General features: G+C 43.0%; 1 protein-coding gene across 3 annotated transcripts in view; it reads right to left on the reverse strand.

The window, feature by feature from the left end:
• Positions 1 to 854: 854 nt before the first annotated feature.
• The window catches only part of GRHL1 (grainyhead like transcription factor 1), a 52,302-nt gene continuing 33,353 nt past the window's right edge, over positions 855 to 19,803 (reverse strand). For 2 of the 3 annotated variants that reach the window (XM_032294159.1, XM_032294161.1), the window contains 8 exons: positions 16,279 to 16,437; positions 12,253 to 12,340; positions 10,891 to 11,030; positions 9,731 to 9,768; positions 7,019 to 7,110; positions 6,591 to 6,676; positions 4,065 to 4,129; positions 855 to 2,534 (listed from right to left, as the gene is read on the reverse strand). In XM_032294159.1, coding sequence (XP_032150050.1) covers positions 2,420 to 2,534; positions 4,065 to 4,129; positions 6,591 to 6,676; positions 7,019 to 7,110; positions 9,731 to 9,768; positions 10,891 to 11,030; positions 12,253 to 12,340; positions 16,279 to 16,437 — 783 coding nt within the window. In that variant the 3' untranslated portion in view covers positions 855 to 2,419. The remainder of the gene's footprint in view (positions 2,535 to 4,064; positions 4,130 to 6,590; positions 6,677 to 7,018; positions 7,111 to 9,730; positions 9,769 to 10,890; positions 11,031 to 12,252; positions 12,341 to 16,278; positions 16,438 to 19,803) is intronic. The other variant, XM_032294160.1, reaches the window with a different exon arrangement.

Genomic DNA, 19,803 nt, shown 5'->3' on the forward strand with positions numbered 1-19,803 from the left:
TCTACTATGTAATCAGCATTAGGTTTGGTGCCAGAGATCCAAAGCTGACAGACACCAAAGTCTGCTCTCCAGGAAATGACCAGCTGCGAAGAAGGCCGCAGGTGTCTGTCAGCACCTGGAGCTGCGAGAGCAGGGAGGGGGTGCCGGGCTGAGGAACCAGGGGTAATGCCCTGTGGAGGCTGAGGAAAAGGCAAGTTTTGATGCAAAGGTAAGTCCTGGGAAGGCAAGGGGTGAAGGAACCCATGGAGCGAGGAGGGGCTCCCAGGATGAGGATGCGTGGCTGTGTTTCCAGGCCTCCTGTGTGGAGCAAGATTCTGGAACCACTGAGTGAATGGGAACCCAGGCTGCAGGAGAATCTTGACTTTGGCCCAAGGGTTACTGTGAAATATCCAGATGTCCCAGGAGCCCTATCAGGGAGTTGACTTCATTAATTTGATCATGTGTTCACTAAACATAGGTTTTAGTGTCTATCATATTCAGGCCCTGGGTTACCCTGGAGTATGTTCAGAACACCTGTTTTAGAAATTCTGATGATTTAAACATTGGTAGATTTTTTTTAACTAAATATATTTTGTTAGGCTTTTAAACACTAAAAATACTAAGATTTTAGGTATGAAAGCATTTACCTTCAGCTTTAGTGGTTAAATTTTGGTAAGAATTGAAAAATCTTTCAGGGATCTTGACTTAACAATTACGTGGATCATTTCAGACATTGGTGAGAAAAAGTTAGGAAACAACCTAAGTATACACATTAAGAAAGAAGGAGAAAGTGCTAGCAAGAGATGCTTCTCAGCTCTCATGTTTTACTGACCAATGCAAAGATAAAGTCAGATTGAAACACAGGAAATGACATATTACGAAATAGACATATAAAATTTAATCCCTTTGGTTTAAAATACATCTTCAATGATACAATTGAAAATAATACACAAAATCAATTTCATAAAAAATATAAAATCGTTGAATGACCCATATCCCATATCTTATCTTAGAAAACCAGCAATTTAGTTCCCATACTTCATTAGAGTACTTTAACCCAAGACTGTAACTACCAGTCCTACGTACACAAATGACCTAGTCTAGCTCCCTGAACCTAGATACCCGTGACTTTGTTATAAAATTATATAGTTTAGTATTTTTATATATTTAAATGTGTACAAAATGTTCCCCTGCCACAGTAATGTATTTTTATAAATTCATGAATGTTTTCTAGAATTGTTAACATACAAGATAATCAAAGCACCAAGGATCTGAAGCGTGATAAAATAATCATTTCTCCAAACAGGGAGATGAGGAGAACTCCATTTTGAGCTGTATCACTTGGTACACAACACTTGCAATATGTTTGATGTAATTACTGTGTTTCTTCTAAGTACATCTGACTAATAATAGCATAACAAAAGATGTGAATTGCAATAGTGTTTTTCTTTTACTTCATTTGTTAAACAGTACAGAAATCCAAATAACAACATTCTCAATAGCAAACAATCTGTCATTTGAGAAGGTTTTGCTATGTTACAAAATGACTGCTTGTGTTTGGAAAAACACAGAGAAAAAGGTTTTTAGTTGGTTCCACTAAGCACAGTATTCTATCTGCTTGGTATACATTATCAAAAATAACTTAACCTTTGTCTAGGGAAAGTCTTTAAGGTGGATCTTACTGCATATCATCACTATATGTACACAGACACCACATTTATATATTATATATTTATATAAGACATGTATGTACACATTTACAGACCTTCAAAAATATATTGCACTTATATACAATGCAGCTTTATCGTAACTGATTTCATACTGTAACCCATTAAAATTCTTCATGAGAAAGGCAGTTGATATGTCCAAGAAAGTCGCAAAGGAAGATTTCAGTAACATGCCCTGTTTAGTAAACATTTGGTAGAGAATGAGAAGGTAAGGGAGAGAGAGCTCACCCCTTACTCTTCAGGTTCGCTCCCACTAACCTGAGGCAGTGGAGTTGTACTGAATTCAGGCAAGGGCACATAATACTTAAAGCCAAGCCTTCACCTTTTCTGACTTCTGCTGACCTCAGGCCCACGACACTGTAGGCACAAGGCAGATATCCCAATATTTTGATAAATAACATGGCAGATATCCCAAAGCTTCCTAGAGACTCTGTTAACTCTTGGAATAAATTTTTCAGTTTAAATCCTGTATCTATCAGGAAATTCAAACATAATGGTACATGGATTTCTCTTTCATCTGAAAAACGCCAATGCAATAGATTAAATGCTACCACCAAGCCAGATGTAGCCCCACCTCCAATCTGCAAGGAACCCCTTCCCTTGACATAGACCTGTGCTGGCGAGATGACGGACTAGGGTAATCTGCACCTGCCAAACCGTAAGATTTAGAAACACCTGCACTGAACTCCTGGGGACCTGTGGCCTGTGGGCCTTTAGATCTCAGTCAGGGTGAGCTTGTACGACCCCCCGGCTTCTTCAATCTGCAGCTGGAAGGTGTCCTCATTGGAGTAATGCTTCACAATGTTGTCGTCCATGTTCACCAGGATCCTGGATGGGGAGAGACAAGACAAATCAACTTCACTCCCCCTTGGCTCTGGAGTCAGGCCTAGATTTAACTGTTAGCTCCCCCACTTACTAGTTGTGGCATGTGAGGCAAATTATAAATCTCCTTAAGCCTCAACTTCCTCATCTATAAAATGGGGATAATAATAGTACCCATCATATAGGATTGTTGAGAGAATTAAGTGAGGGGGAAATCAGGTGATATCTTTACATCACAGCGCATGGGAAATGAAATCTATTAGCTTATTTGTGGTTATCATTTCTGGCATGTATTTAATAGTAGTCACTTGGTAAATGGTACTTGGCTTATACTTGTGATCCCAACACTTTGGGAGGCTGAGGCAGGAGACTCACTTGAGCCCTGGATTTTGGGACCAGCCTGGACAACACAGCAAGATCCCTTTTCTACAGAAAAATTTTAAAAACTAGCTGGATGTGGTGGCATATGCCTGTAGTTCCTGCTACTTGGGAAGCTAAGGTGAAAGGATCGCCTGAGCCCAGGAGTTCAAGGGCACAGTGAGCTGTGACCATACCACTGTACTCCAGCCTGGGCGACAGAGTGAAACCATCTCTAAACGAATAAAGCAAAAGCACATCAATAACATTAACTTACATGGTGTGAAGCCACAGCCCCCTGACAAACTATACACTCCAGTAGGTTAGCCTTGAAGTTTAAATGAACCACTATTATCAAAAAATAAATAAGAAAACAAAAATAAATGAACTACTAAGTCCAACTCTTTCCACTAGAACCATCTAGAAATTTCTCATTAATATTTGTTTTAAAACTAAGACAAAAAATTCTCATGCTAGCCCCTGCTTATCCATGCCAAACATCACAGGCAGGCAAAAAAAGAACGAAAAATACTAATTTCTGGACAAAGCAGCAACGTGAAATAACTGGGAAATAGGATCCCAGGCAGGAAGGTAGAGCAAGGCACAGGCTGCAGAGGCAGCGGGTATGAACTGTGGCACCAACAAGCTTGCTGAGCTCTGCTCCTCAGCTGCCTGTCTATAAACTATGAACAACAAGCCCTAAGACCAACTCAGAAAGAAGCCGTGAAGACCAAGTGCAGCACCATGGACGTGCCCAACCCGGTGCCTGGCTCCAACATCTCCACACACAGAGGGGCTGCCCTGGCCATCCTCAGTGGCACTGGTCACACACCCTGGGGTATGGAGCCATGGCACTGCTGCCAGGCATGTGGAGGGCAAAGGTGACTTAGAAAAGCAATCCACAAAGATCTCCTCAAGCCAGGTCAATTTTTGTCTAAGTAATTTCATATATAATTTAGAAAAGCCACATTCTAGCACCCAGGTTTCTTCGGCTGCTTGTGGACTGGGCATAATACACACGTGTCACACGGGCACAGGGGGTATGTCCCTGGCACAGGGGTAAGTCACACTGGTGCTGGGGGGCGTGTCACCAGCACTGGGGGGGTGTGACACACCGGCACTGTGGAAGGGGTGGGGATCAGCACTTTCTGAGGGACGAAGGATGCAGTGACTGCTTACCCCTTTTTACACTTCTTAAATATTTTCCCAATCTTGTCATGAGGAACATCATACTTGTCTGAGATCTAAAGAGGAAAAAAAAAAAATTACAAAACCCTGTACCAAGGCTTTAGAAACCAAACAGCAACATATATATGCATATATGTGTGTAGTCACTCAACTTTGCTTTTCAAAAATCAGTCACAAAGACATGGAAAAGCCCCAGCTCATGTGCTGGGCCTCTGCCTCTCCTCAGCCGGCTGTCCCCTGTAATGAGCTTCTCTGTGTAAACTCTGGCTGTCTTCCTTTTGGGGCACAGAGGCTATTTTTAAAGAGAATGGGTGAGTTGCTCCAAGGACAAATAGCTGATTCACTCCAGATCCAATACTTGATTCACACTTGTCATTCCAGACCGTTCTCAGGCTGGCGTTGCCAGCTTCACCTCAAGCCACAGAGCAAAGCTCAAGAGGGTGCTGGGAAACAGAGCCAGATGACGAAGCTGCAGATCCCGCCAATCTTCCAAACACATGTTTCAGACCAGACCCCAGCTCCGAATTCTCACCACATAAGCCCTCTTTCTTTTCTGTACCAGTGGATAATACTTTGTATGTTGTGAAATGTAAAATCCTGTCATGAATTCCTTGTGAGCCATGAACAGTTATGCGGGCACAGCAATTCTCCATCCTCTTCACTCTCCTCTCTCCCTGTAATCAGGGTTTGCATGATTCTTTTTTTTTTTTTTTTTTTCTGAGACAGAGAGTCTTGCTCTCCCAGGCAAGAGTGCAGTGGCGTGATCTCAGCTCACTGCAACTTCTGCCTCCCAGGTTCAAGCGATTCTTCTGGCTCAGCTTCCCGAGTAGCTGGGATTACATGCATGAGTCACCACGCCGAGCTAATTTTTTGTATTTTTAGTAGAGATGGGGTTTCACCATGTTAGCCAGGCTGGTCTCGAACTCCTGACCTCAGGTGATCTGCCTGCCTCGGCCTCCCAGAGTGCTGGGATTACAGGCATGAGCAACTGCACCCGGCCAATTGGCATTCTTTTTTTTTTTTTTTTTTTTCTTTTTCCAGCCCAAAGTTTTACCCGTTTGTTGCCAAAACAGTTGGCATGATTCTTAAGACACGATGGGCTGGGCATGATGGCTCACACCTGTAATCCCAGCACTTTGGGAGGCCGGGGTGGATGGATCCCGAGGTCAGGAGATTGAGAACATCCTGGCTAACATGGTGAAACCCCGTTTCTACCAAAAATAAAAAAATAAGCCGGGCGTGGTAGCATGCGCCTGTAGTCCCAGCTATCGGGAGGCTGAGGCAGAAGAATCACTTGGACCTGGGAGGCAGAGGTTGCAGTGAGCTCAGATTACGTCACTTGCACTCCAGCCTGGTGACAGAGCTAGACTTGGTCTCAAAGAAAGAAAGAAAAAAAGACATAATGAAGGGTCCTCAAAGGCAAGAAAAGAGAAACACAGGGGACATCCCAGGAGGCAGGAAGCGACAGTGGGAATGGTGCTGCCTGTGCTGTAGTGCTATAGGTGGGCAGGGGTGTGCTGAGTGACACCTGTGGACTTGGGGTGCCTGGCTGAGAGACGCACGGCAGCTCCCCAAACCCATGCCCCATCTCCCTGCTTTATTCCTCTTCATTGCACTTACCAGTACCTGAAAAAGGACCTCAATTTCTTTGCTTATTTTGGTGTCTCTGTCTTCCTAACTAGAACATAAACTCCATTCAGCACTGTGTCACTAACGCTCATAACTCCAGTGCCTGCCACAGTGCCTGGCATGAAGCATGCCCTTCATCAAGATGTGTTATGAATTCAACACATGACAGTCATCAGAGGCAGCTGGGGGAGATGTTTTCAGCCCAATTATGGACACACTTTGAGCTCACAGATCTCCATGGTCTGTAGGAGACAGGGTGGTAAATATCTGCACTCAGTGCTGATGACCTGCGATCTTCCTGGGGCATAGCCGGAACAGGATATTAACACAGCAGCCTTCCACGTTTCCTCTCTTACTGATATCACCACAGGGAATATGGGGTCAGTTTACTCCAGCCCTATGTTGAGATCCTTGTAAGACGGACTTACTGCCATCACTGGTTACACTTCTACTTTCTCTCCAATAGGCTGTCGTGAGGTCTTGGATACAAGTTCAGTACTGTTCTAGGATTGGGAGTTTCAAAGGCAGACTGAGGAGCCACTGTTGTTCTATATGAAGTTTTTAAGATTTGACTTGATTAAAAATTACTTTTGTTAGCTTCTAAATGGCTTGCTAAATGGCAACCTCCCTTTAACCACAGATATACAAATTAAACTATTTCACAGGCCATCACAAATCCATTCAATTCAGTGAACTAGGTATTACTGAGTGACTACATAGGATCTCTAGGTAAGGATAAAACGTGGGACATGTGATGACTTGAGAAAGGTGTCAAGGATTCCAGAAGGTCTGACAAAGGATTTGGATCATCTGACAAACTGCTTCAATAAAATTCTATGTACGTTGCTTTAACTTGGTACAGGGGAGTACAGAGTGGATCCTACTTACAGCTTCCATCAAGCCCTTCAAAGATGGAGTCTTGAGCATCAGGGCATCAAAGACTTCTTCTGACTCCTTTCGAACGTAGAGTAGCACTAATCAATCCCCAACCATAAATAAGGAAGAGAAAAGAGAAAAATAGGATTCCGTTCACATGAGCAAAAGAGGAAAACAGACCATGGGTACTAGCTAAAATAAAAAACACATTCACATCAAGGATGACAAACATCAGCCAATATAAATTCTGTCTTAAGGAACACAGGTTTCAGCTTCTCTGAGCTTTGCTAGAAGTCCTAGCTTGAGCTAGATGTCGGTCTGATGGAAGAATTCTCAAGCAAGTGAAATTGGAAAAAATGTGCTTGAATAATTTATGTTTTTGATAGATTCTAAACTACTTCTGCTTTAAAACTCCCACTAAGAAATGGAAACCAACACACCTCTCTTTGGTTCTTCTATCCGGGACAGCTTGGTAGAAGGAGGGACAGAAAAGTCATCTTCTGTGCCGTATGGCCCCCTTTTCAAGGCAGACCTGCAGTGATCCAAAATACGCTGTTAGTGATTGAACTCAGCAAGCTGCATCAACAAAGCTGTTTACGAGTCTATCATGGAACTAGATTTAAAATGACTTTCATTCTTTATCTGGTTCAGCTTCCTTATTTGGGGATGAAAAAGCAGGCCTGAAGAAAGATCCTTACTCCAGTGCTCATGAATATTTACAGGCAGACACGGGACCACACTCAGGTTGCTTGCAGGTATCTGCCCCTCATTCTCATTAGATAAAGCTGCTTTCTTGAGGATGAGGCGCTTTGTTTTTTGTTTTTCTTTTGAGACAGGGTCTCATTCTGTTGCCCAGGCTGGAGTGCAGTGGTGCCATCACAGATCATGGCACACTGCAGCCTCGACCACCCAGGCCCAAGCAATCCTTCCACCTCAGCCTCCCAAGTGGTGCACACCACCATGCCCCACTAATTTTTTTTATTTTTGTAGAACTGGGTTCTCCCTATGTTGCCCAGGATGTTCTCAAATTCCTGGGCTCCAGTGATCCTCCTGCCTTGTCCTCCCAAAGTTCTGGGATTACAGGTGTGAGCCATCACATCTAACTGTTGGATGCTTCTTTTCAGGAAACAGTCTATGGAGGAGGTAGGAGCTGAGATGACCTTGTACAGGCAGTGACAAAGGAGATGAGATTTCAAAATATTGAGGAAGTGTGTGCAGGAAAACGCAGGGCCAGCCTGGCTCAAACAGAATGGCCCACAGGAAGCCACATCTAGAAAGGGAGGCTGGCTCAACCGTGAATGTCCCCATCGTTCAGCTCTAAGGAATTAAATTTTACATGGCAGGGAAGAGGGACTATTTGAAAACAAACAGGGTGTGGTACCCAAAGTGTATGGTCAACATTGGAGGGGACGCCAGGACCTAAGAGGGACCAGGGGAAGGAGGTTAATCTGAGCACAGGATTCTGCAGGTTTAAAATATGATGGTGCCATTGGAGCCAAAAGGGAAGAACAGATCAAGGAGAGTGAGGAGAGAAAAGCTCAGACTGAGTGCCTGGCTACCAGGGGTAGCTGGTATGGAGGGTCCAGCAGGCGGTACTGCGGTAAATAAGAGAAGAGGCAAATAACTGAAAGTGAAGGGAGTGAGTGCTGGATTTGGAGCAGAATGGCCACTTCGGGAGCATGGGCTGAGCCTCCGAGACTCTGCCATCTCAGTTCCTAGCACACAGCAGCCGTCCAGTGAAGGTGCCTGCAGGACTCAAGTCTGAAACACTAAGAATCAAAGGGGCAGTGCAGGCCTTGCCTTCGGAGAGAGGCATGGTGGGTAAAGTGTGGGGCATGAATGTCCCCAGTATGATGGTTCAAGCCCTGGTAATGGATGGAAGATAAGGGAAGAGGGATGTGGAGGAATGAACTTCCCATGGAAACCTTGGCTCTTTGTACCAAGATGCACCTTTCTGAGAGTAGATAACAACAGAAAGAGGGAGGCTGAGGCGGGAGGACTGCCTGAAGCCAGGATCTCTACAATCATAATAACAATTAATAATAATAATAATTAGCTGGATGTGATGGCATGTGCCTGTAGTCCCACCTACTTGGGAGGCTGAGGCAGGAGGATCACTTGAGCCCAGGAGCTCAAGTCTGCAGTGAGCTGTGATTGCCCCCCTCTACTCCTACATGGGCCACAGAGCAAGACCCTGTCTCTAAAAGTGAAATGAAATAAAAACAAAACGAATCTTTGCCTTGTTGAAAAAAGCCATCAAGAAGGTTCTGATGGCCCAAAGAGGGGCAGTATCAGCCGCCTCCACTGGGCAGTGTCTGAGTAGGGGACTGCCTGGCATATGAAGGCAGAGCCCAATTCTGAGACAACCTGAGCATCAAAGTAAATGACTAATGGATCACAACTTATCGAATAAAACAGGAAACTATGAGTTCATACTGATAGCAATAAATAAATGAGTAAATTGAAAGTTTGATGGGGAATGAGATATTCACAGAGCTATAATGTAGCTCCCCAGATAACACTTATTACAAAAGGAGCCACTTTGCAGTGGAAAAGCTGGTAGATACCATCTTAATCAAGTGACCAAAGCACACCAGTAGTAACAGGATAAACTGACATCGAGCACCATCTGCTAGGATGCATGGAGAACCCAGCCTCGCCTCTATTACATCCCTGCCAGAACTGGAATCTAGCCATGAGAAAACAGCAGACACACGCAAACTGAGAAGAGTTTACAAAACAGCTGGTTGAAATCTTCAAAAATATTTGGTCAGAAAAATTAAAGAGCAGCTGAGATAGTTCTAGACTATAGACGATTGATGAACATGACAGCTAACTACAATTTGTGATCCTGAACTGGATCCTTTTTTGCTATAAAGGACATTATTGGTTCTAGTGTAGCAATGTTAATAACCTAATCTTGACTGTGAGGATCATTCAATATTCAATATATATTCAATATATATTCCCTACCAACAGGAGGATCCCCTTGTTGGTAGGGAATATACACCAGGATATTCAGGAGTGATGGGACATCAGGTTGGCAACTTATTTTCAATGGCTCAGGGAAAAATGAGCTCTTTGTACTGTACTTGCAGTTTTTCTACAAGTTTGAGATTGTTTTCATTATTAAAACGAAACATATATCTTACCCTTCACCCTCCAATTCTTCTGAGGCAATGGGAAGGACCTAAGATCAAAGAAACAGATTGCTTTTCAAATGTATGCTCAAAATGCTTGACCATAAATCAATTATTGCTAAAATAGAAATAATTTGAATTTGACCAATCTAATATAATATAAAATCTAATATAAAATCCTTTATATTAGATTTTACAATATATTTTACATTAGATTATATATTATATAATATATAATCTAATATAAAATCTTTACCCCTAATTTTCAATAACCAGGTTCTTACAGATGTCTGGAACTCCTCTAACTCAGCGGTTGGGCCAAATCTGGTCCAAAGCCAGTTTATGTAAATAAAGTCTTTACTGAAACAAAGCCATGCTCATTCATTCACATGCTGCTTATGGCTGCATCTGCACTAGTGTGGCAGAGCTGAGCAGTACAGTGCACACCATGTGATCCCAAAAGCTGAAAACCTTTACCTCCTGGCCCTTCGCAAAAACAGCGTGCTGACCCCTGCTCACTTTCATCAGAAACTAAACGTACTGGCCATGGCCCCAAGAACACTGGCAAATCTTTAGTCCTTATAAATCTGTCCACAAAGTGCAGGAAAGACTGTCTTTTCAATATTTATTTGCACTCAGCATAAAACTATGCCTCATTCTACTGAAGTTCCTATCTCTAATAAGCCTTTGCCACAAAACAGGAATGACTAGTTTTTAAAATTTAGCTTTAGTTGCCAAGGCATTGATAACTACACATAGCAAGGACAACTCAGTAACTGGAACCATGAGAAAAGCCTTCAGATGTTCTTATGCTATGAAAGCTCCTTAACCTAGGTATTTTCCCAAGTTAAATTCAAAAAGATCACAGGCTCAAACTCCAAATTATGTTACTATCCTAGAATCTTTGAAATGAGCTAGGATATGTAGGAATGAATGAATGAATGAATGAATGCAAACAGAATAAAGCTGAGAGACTGCACTGTACCTTCAAATCAACAATCCATATTTTATTGCACGGGCACCATGTCACCCCAGCAGAATATTCCAAAAAGCTGACTAACTGGTCAAACTTCACCCAATTTTGGCTTCTACTTCTCATGAATAATGCCAAAGAATTTCCCTTTGCCATGCTTTCCTTCCTGGGAACCTCCCCTGGGATCCTGGGTACCTACATGAGTGCCTCGCTGCAAGTTGGCAAAGTGCACGTCAGGAATGAATAGGACAGGCTGAGTATCAAGATCAATGAAGGGTTTGAAAACCGTGATATCCATTCGCTTGTGAGAGGGAAGCAGTGGTACTTTAACATCAGAAACTGGAGGAAAAAAAAAAGAGAGAGAAACCAAAGGTCAAAGGATTATATATAGACTGGATGCAGGCCCCAGAGCACTCACCTCTGTGTAAGACACTTCAAGTGTAGTACTCTGTAAGACACAACAGGGCATGCTGGCTGGCTAAGAAGAATCCTAGTTTATGTAAAGGAATTTGTTGTGTGTATTTCCACTAAAATCATCTGAATGTCTTATCAAACCAAAAGGGAAAAGGTATCTTCAAACACACAGAGACACATATCCACACAAGATTTGCGACAGAGGCAGAATATATTTAGTTTTCATTGAAAAGGCCAAAATTTATAACTGTATAAACATAATTTGGAAGAAATTTCACCTCAGCTGTCCTCATTAAATAATTTACATTCTAACAGTAACGAACCCATTGACTTCAGAACATATCAAGAAACCTGATAATGAGGTGAAGTGTAAGCATGCCCATCTAATTTTTAACTTAATAAGTCAGAGACTCCATCTTCCCCAGTAATCTGGCTTTGAAGTGCTCAGTAATGAGATCTTCTGGTTAGTCAGCTGTCTCTGAAGTGTCACTGGGAGTTTGTACTTTGATACCAGTAGGAGAATCTTCACTAAGGTGTTGCAGGGCAAATGTCTGCTGAGCCAGACAGACCATTCAAAAGAGCATGCCAGAAGCCCGTGTACTACAGATGAAACCCTACAGGCACCGAGCAGCACTTTCTTCACTTTAGATACAAGATTTTGTGAATATAAATACTGGTCACAATAAAAAAAAAAAAAAAAGAAAAGAAAAGCTTTCCTAGTGAAATGTCCAAACAGAAGCCTTATAGCTTCTGGAAATATTAAAATATTATACTTCGGATACAAAAATGATCCTATTTGGATTTAAGGCATCTTGAATTCACAAAACCATTATTATGACTTTCAAAAATTTAGATAAGTCTCAATTTTAACAGCAATTCATGTAGAATGTATGTCATTTTTCAAGACTGGAAGCAGGAGTCTGAACTAGAATTGACAGCTGGAAAAGTTGAGCTCGAGAAAACCTGGGGATCCATCCTGCAGCTCCAGGAAAACTACCCCGCTGAGCCAGTGTCTACTGCTGCATCTAAGGAAGAGGCAGTGCTGTACTGCGGGACAGGGAGGACACCCACTATCTTCTGTGTGTAAACTCCAGCCACCATTCTGAACGGAAAAGGTCTGAAGCTTGGTGGGAACACTTCTACTTACAGGCAATCAACTGGGAGCTGGGGTCAGGACACTTGCCTTTTCTTTTGCTTTGCTTTCGTTCTTCATCCCTGATTTTCCGCTCAGCTCCCTATATGTCAAGAGAAGACAAGATACGATTCTGTTTTCCAATCTTTAAAATATTTAACTCTTATCCTGACCAGTGGGGGGAAAAACCTTTCTCTCTTCCTTGGACAGGAACTCCCTTACTATATAAATGAGGTTATCATAGTAGTTTCTTCTAAAAAGATTAGTCTTAAAAATTATTTTTAATTCTATGAAATCACAAGGAACAACATTTATTTGAAAAACAAACAAATAAAAGCAAAACTCTGGCCAGACACAGTAGCTCACACCTGTAATCCCAGCACTTTGGAAGACCAAGGCAGGTGGATCGTTTGAACTCAGGAGTTTGAGACCAGCCTGGCCAACATGGTGAAACCCTGCCTCTACTAAAAATACAAAAATTAGTAAGGCATGGTGGCAGGCACCTGTAGTCCCAACTACTTGGGAGGCTGAGGCAGGAGGATCACTTGAACCCGAGCGGTGGAAGTTGCAGTGAGCCAAGGTCACACCATTGCACTCCAGCCTGGGTGACAGAGTGAGACTCCATCTTAAAAAAAAGAGAAAAAGTGTACTCAGAGTCCTAGAAAAAGGATACCCATGTTCTCTGTAGATCAACAGAGCAAAGACTAATAGCACCATGCAACTGAACCCACAACAATTTTTAAAAGAACCATTATTAGTAATAAACATGACCTAAAATCAAGCAATTAAGTATATTAAAAACATAACATTTAATCATTTTGCTTGATTTATTGGAATTAATTTCTGAATGGTACAGATTTCTTTACATAGTTACCTAGTTTAGGATGAACTGGTAGCTTATTTTTCCATTACATAAATCTGCTGATAGCAAAGAGATGCAATAAAAATCCGACTGATCTTAGCATTATTATATAATAAGGAACGCATTTTAAAAACGGAATATAAAACCACCTTCTGCCTTTTCTAGAAAGTGCTAGTATACTAACACAGTTGATATACAACCTGCTTATAAAAATTGCTATGTAACATTGACAAAATAGTCCTTCCTTGACATAGAAAAACAGGTAAATATCCCTAATCTCCTGGCCATTATTGAAGTTGGTCTGGATCACTCTGTCCCTTCTAACAGTCTAACCATAACTTTGTTCTGATGATAAACAACACCCTCCTCTAAAAGGTGGATGGTACAGTCCTATTACAAAATAGGACTGTCCCTCTTTATCTATGAATCTATAAAGAATAATAAGGCATTTCTGCTTCTACATAACATGGGGTAACACAGATCAGATTTAGCCTCCACCCTGAAACAACAAAAACCAGACAAAATGCATGAAACAAGGATGAGAAGGCCCTGACCAGCAGGCAACAAAGAACAGCGATCCCTGGGAGACAGGAATGTATGGTAAGCCCTACACCTATGCAGGCAGCTGCCTTCAGAGTTCCCAGGCTGTGGCATGAGAAGGGGAGCCTGGGTGGTCTCAGTCCAGGTGCCGTAGGTTGAGGACACCTTCAGAAAGAGCTGAAGTCCACAGTGACCAAGGCAGCAGGATAAAGTACCACAGAAGAAAGAACTCCGAGATCTTCAGGGAGTCCCTCTCCGGTATGTGGCCGGGTACCAACAGGGACATAGGTGCCAGGACACTGCCCAAGACCAGGGGTCAGGGTTGGGAACTGCCATCTGAAAAGATTAGAGCAACAGTGCCTGAAACCCACACAGAGCCAGAAATTCTAACTATTCCCCCCAACGACTGGAAAAACTTATAATAAGCAGGGCACTTGGTAGAATATTCAGGAAAATCCTGCTCAGAAGCGCAGAATGATTAGCCTTACATTTAGCACAGCTCCAGAACCACCTATCAAATCACAGACATAAGATCTGGAAGATCAAATGGTTTCCAACAAACTTAACCAGATTTCAGGACAAAATTCAAGGAGATTCACAATAATACAAAAATGTCCAGCACCCAGGAAGGTGAAAATCACCAAAATGCCAACACAGAGTGAACACAATCCAAAAAAAAAAAAAAGAAAAAAAAAAAAGGCTTTAGGCTCATTCACTGTGCTCAGCCGCTGTGTACCTGGGGCAAAAGCTAGGGCAATGGACCAGGCCTCTGATAGCAAACATATTTCCAGTTACCCAGCACCTTCTAAAAATCTTTAAAAAAGACAAGTTCCCTTAATAGGATGAAAAGAACTGCCCCCCCCATCCCCGGCCACCGCCACGAAAAGAAGTCCAATATTTTTGAGTAGGAAAAAATCAAGATCTTGCTGCCTTAGTTCAATGGACCATCCACTCATCCGTGGTTGCTCCCCAGTTCCGAGCCAGCACAAACATCTCCCTCCAGACTCGACGAACCTTCCAGGCTTTCCCTGCATCGAATCAGGTCAGCTCCTGGCTCTGTACCAGGCAAAAGTGAGCCTCTCTTTTCCAGAAATAAAGGAGTTACACCAGAGAAAACAGGTCATGCAGAGATCCTTCGGGGCCCTGCGCTTTCTCTTCTTGCCTCCCTGTGGCTGTAGGGAATTCACACCTCTCTTTCCCCATGCTTAGTGAAGGGTCTTTGGGGAAGAGGTCTGTGAAGCCACAGTTCTTTGTGATTCATCCTTTCAGACACGGCTAAAGAGCTCCCGTGCAGGGGTGACCGCCTACACAGCCAGCAGCTGGGCTCAGAGGGTCCTTGTCAGACATGCCCAACAAAATGTACTTATCAACCCTTCTTTCAGTCAAAATGCAATTTTAAAAATCTCTATATAATGTGTCTTTGCAAGGCCAAAACAGTAACTGTTCACTTAAAATAAGCTATTTTAGGCCAGATGTGGTGGCTCACACCTGCAATCCCAGCACTTTGGGAGGCCGAAGTGGGTAGATCACCTGAGGTTGGGAGTTCGAGACCCGCCTGTCCAACATGGGGAAACCCTGTCTCTACCAAAAATACAAAATTAGCTGGGCGTGGTGGCGCATACCTGTAACCCCAGCTACCTGGGAAGCTGAAGCAGGAGAATCGCTTGAACCCAGGAGGTGGAGGTTACAGTGTGCCAAGATCTCGCCATTGCATTCCAGCCTGGGCAACGAGCAAAACTCCATCTCAAAAAAAAAAAAAAAAAAAATCAGCCAGGCGTGGTGGTTTGCATCTGTAATTCCAGTTACTCAGGAGGCTGAGGCATGAAAATCATTCAAACCCGGGAGGCAGAGGCTGCAGTGAGCCAAGATTGTGCCATTGCACTCCAGCCTGGGTGGCAGAGCCAGACTTTGTCTCAAAAAAAAAAAAAAAAAAAAAGCTGTTTTGCTGTTTTTACACTTTGGGAAGCCGAAATGAAAGGATCACTTGAGGCCAGGAGTTCAAGACCAGCCTGGGCAACATGGTGGGACCCCATCTCTACAAAAAATTTAAAAAATTAGCTAGGTGTGATGGCATGTACCTATAGTCCCAACTATTCAAGAGACTGAGTTTGGGGGATTGCTTGAGCCTAGGAGGTTGAGGCTACAGTGAGCAGTGATTGTACCACTGAATTCCAGCCTGGGTGACAGAGTGAAACCTCATCTTCAATGAAGGCTGGGCGCTGTGGCTCAAGCCTGTAATCCTAGCATTTTGGGAGCCGGAGGCAGGCAGATTATCTGAGCTCAGGAGTTTGGGACCAGCCTGGGCAACATGACGAAACCCCGTCTCTACTAAAAATACAAAAAAAATTGCTGGGTATGGTGGTGTGCACCTGTAATCCCAACTACTGGGGAGGCTGAGGCACAAGAATTGCTTGAACCCAGGAGGCAGAGGTCGTAGTGAGCCGAGATTACACTGCTTCACTCCAGCCTGGGCGACAGAGTAAGACTCTGTCTCAAAAATAAATAAATAAATAAAATTTAAAAAGCTACTCTCTATTTACAGCTATATTCTCATTTTGATATTAAATATTAAAGACACCCTGGTCTTTTTCCATGAGTGTGTCTCAAACTCTTGTTCGAAGCATCCCTGCCGATTTTACCTTGTCACAGAAGACCTTGATCTGGCAGTAGGCCCGGTGCACAGGCTTGTTGCTGCGGTTGTTGTAACTATAGGTATCAATCTGAATGTTAAGAGGCAACCCCTTCACTCCCTTCTGGGAAGAGAAATCTGTGCTTAAGCAGTTCACAGAGATGAAAACCTGCAAAGAGAAGAGGAGGTTCCATAAGCAACAGGCCACAGCTCATGAAAATATTAGCATCACTCCAATTACTCAAGTCCATTTTAAATGAGAAGTTCAGCTTCTCATTTTTTAAAAAAAAAGTTTTTAAAAAACGGCGATCAGGGGTTTGTTTTAAAATTGCTTTTGGTCACAGAAATAGTAGATCTTAAAGAGGAGGAAGAGTCGGCAGCGCTGAACCTCTGCTTACGTTCCCTTCCAGAATCCCTATTTAATATCCGCTAGGACTGTGGAAGAGGCTGATTAGCTTTCCTGATGTCATTTTCCAGAGTTACCAATAGCATAGCTCCCTCTGCAGTACAAACTTCCTGGGAATCCATCTATATTTATGTTGACACAACCTCTTAGGATAACCGGTAGTACTCTATGTCCTAATATTTTAGAACTTATGAAATCAGTGTTCCTCTAATCCACAATTTTTATGATTATAAGATTCCAATAAAGTTCACTCTCAATCTCTGCCTTATCCAGACTAAACAGTCCTCATTTCTTTCCAGTTTGCTCTTATTAATCTTTTGGTTATCAAGTAACATTGGGCCCAGTCTTCAAGGAATAATTTATAATTTACAGTTATTTCCATACTCCTTTCTAGGTATGGAAATATCAGGGCAAGGGTCTTTTATTTAAACACAATTGGATTCTTTATATGCCCAGGTTAAAACTAAGACAAAAGTGGTAAAGTTTGTTAATGGACTAATAACTTAATGGTCATTCAACACTCAGGAATGTGTTCCTCATTCAAGAAGTTCCACACAGATGTGGTCAAAACTTCCTAAAATAACGCAGGAAGATGTTATGCTGGCAGGTCTATGTCCACAAAAGAAAAGAAGAATCCAATTCTTTAAGCAATAGTTCTACTATTCAATCATTCACGAAATTACTTCAGAGAAACTATCTCAAGCAAACTTTTAGCTTCTCAACACAGTTTCAAAAGTCTGTTTTCGTATCAGTGCCTAAGTCCAGGCCACCACTTCCCACAGGAGCAATTTTTTTTTTTTTTTTTTTTTTTGAGACAGTCTGGCTCTGTTGCCCGGGCTGGAGTGTGGTGGTATGATCTCAGCTCATCACAACCTCTGCCTTCTAAACCATCCTCCCACCTCAGCCTCCCAAGTAACTGGGACCACAGGTGTGCACCACCATACTCAGCTAGTTTTTGTATTTTTTTGTAGAGATAGGGTTCTGATATATTGCCCAGGCTGGTCTCGAACTCCTGAGCTCAAGTGATCCTATCACCTTGGCCTCTCAAAGTGCTGGATTTCAGGAAGGAGCTACCACACCCAGCCCACAAGTACAGTATTAAAGATGACTTCCAAGTGCAGTAGGTTAGCACTGGCTACACTCACTCCATCTGCTAGCATGTGCCTGAGCGATGCAGTGAGCCAGAAAGAACCCATCTAGGGGCATTCCCCCACCTTCAAAATGGAAGGCAGAAGATGTCACACCCTTCTCTCCTCTCCTGGGATCCAAATCAGTTCTCTCCCAGCACATTTTCTCAAAAGTTAAACTGAGTCACATTATTAATACGACACTGGAAGCTGCTACTTAGAGAAAACCAATGTACAGCAAACAAACATGTGCCGTTTCCCCACTATTTTTATAATTCTGGATTCTTAAAATGTTTTTGAGCTCCCTTTCAACCAGTTTTAGAATTTATTTCTGATGCATCTGCACCACACAGTGGACATTATTGGAATTACAGTTTTAAAAGACGCCCATTTACAAGACTGGCCCATTTCAGACCCAAGCCCTGTGAGCTGACATAGCCCTTGGGTCAACAACCAAGAGTGGGTCCACCAGAGCAGCACTGGGTGTCACTGGCTGAACTAGGGCAGATGGGGAGAAATTTAGCTTATAATGGGGGTGGGGGCAGCTATATGAACTTTTAAGATGAAGGAGAAGGAAGGGAGGGAGAAGAGGAAAGTCAGGATCACGGTGACAAAAGATGGCTCTCTAGAAGGCATGCAAAATGCAAAATGCTGAGGTGGGGGTTTTACCCTCACTCTAGGCTATACACTGTTTCTCAGCAGGAAAAGACCAACACATCCTAAAAAGATAGAGGACTTGGAGTCCAAGTTAACAGATTTAAAAGTCATCTCTGATCTTGTCCCAAGCCCTCCACCCAGGCCTATCTCACTTCCCCGAACACATTCTGCACATCCAATTCCACCTCACCTTAGTCTTTGTCCACTTCCTACTCACAGCTTCTCAGGGAGACCCACCTCCACAGCTTCCCCTGTCTGGCCTTCATCTATAAGGCTGGCCCGAGTCCCACCCCACACACGGTCACAAGCACCGGGCTGGCCACACAGCAGAGGGACCACACACGGCATGCCTGGCTTCAGGACCTGTGCTGGGCATGTCAGGCACAGTCTCACCACACAGGAAAAGGGACCATTGTCCTTCTTGTACAGATGAAGCCCACAGTGGTGTTTAAAAGGTAGAAAGAGATGCACTGGGGTTCACTGGAGGGCCTTCCTCTTCACACCCTATGTCTCTCCCAAACCAACATCTCCCCTGATTAGCTGGCTTTGATCTCCTACTTGGGATGGTTTGCCTTTTGATATGTGCATAGTTTATCTCCCTGATTAGACTGTAAATATTTAGCAGGTTGAGTCCATATTCCATGATTTGTCCTTTCTAGTATGGAGCACAGTGCCTTATCCTGCCTGCTATAATTTTTCTTTCCATTTAAACTTATTTCCAGTAAATAAGCAAATTGCTTTAATTTAAATACCTAGATCTAGATATATAGGCAAAAGTGGCACGTATAAATTTCAACAGCATTACAGAAAATATGTGCTTTGATTTCTTTTTGTTTGTTTTTGAGACGGAGTCTTGCTCTGTCACCCAGGCTGGAGTGTAGTGGCGCGATCTCAGCTTACTGAAACCTCCGCCTCCCAGGTTCAAGTGATTCTTCTGCCGCAGCCTCCCAAGTAGCTGGGATTATAGGCATATGCCACCACACCCCACTAATTTTTGTATTTTTAGTAGATACCACATTGGTCAGGCTGGTCTTGAATGCCTAACCTTGTGATCCACCCACCTCAGCCTCCCAAAGTGCTGGGATTACAGGCATGAGCCACTGTGCCTGGCCCGACTTTGTATCTTTTCTTACATTTTTTTTTTTTTTTAAACACTTCAAGTACAATCCCCAAATCCACAAATCAGAGGTAATTAGAGTCTGTGGAATCCATTCAAGTTTAAAACAAAAAAAGTCCATGCACACAACTAAGCATATAAAGTAACCAAACCACCATATATTCTTCATGTTACAACCTGATGGAAAATCTGAACTTTTTCTGTCCTTCTAGGCCATTCCAGGCTCAA

This window comes from Sapajus apella, unplaced genomic scaffold (genome assembly GCF_009761245.1).
Source record: "Sapajus apella isolate SASKATOON/1434 unplaced genomic scaffold, GSC_monkey_1.0 scaffold31, whole genome shotgun sequence".
Classification (NCBI taxonomy): Eukaryota; Metazoa; Chordata; class Mammalia; order Primates; family Cebidae; genus Sapajus; species Sapajus apella.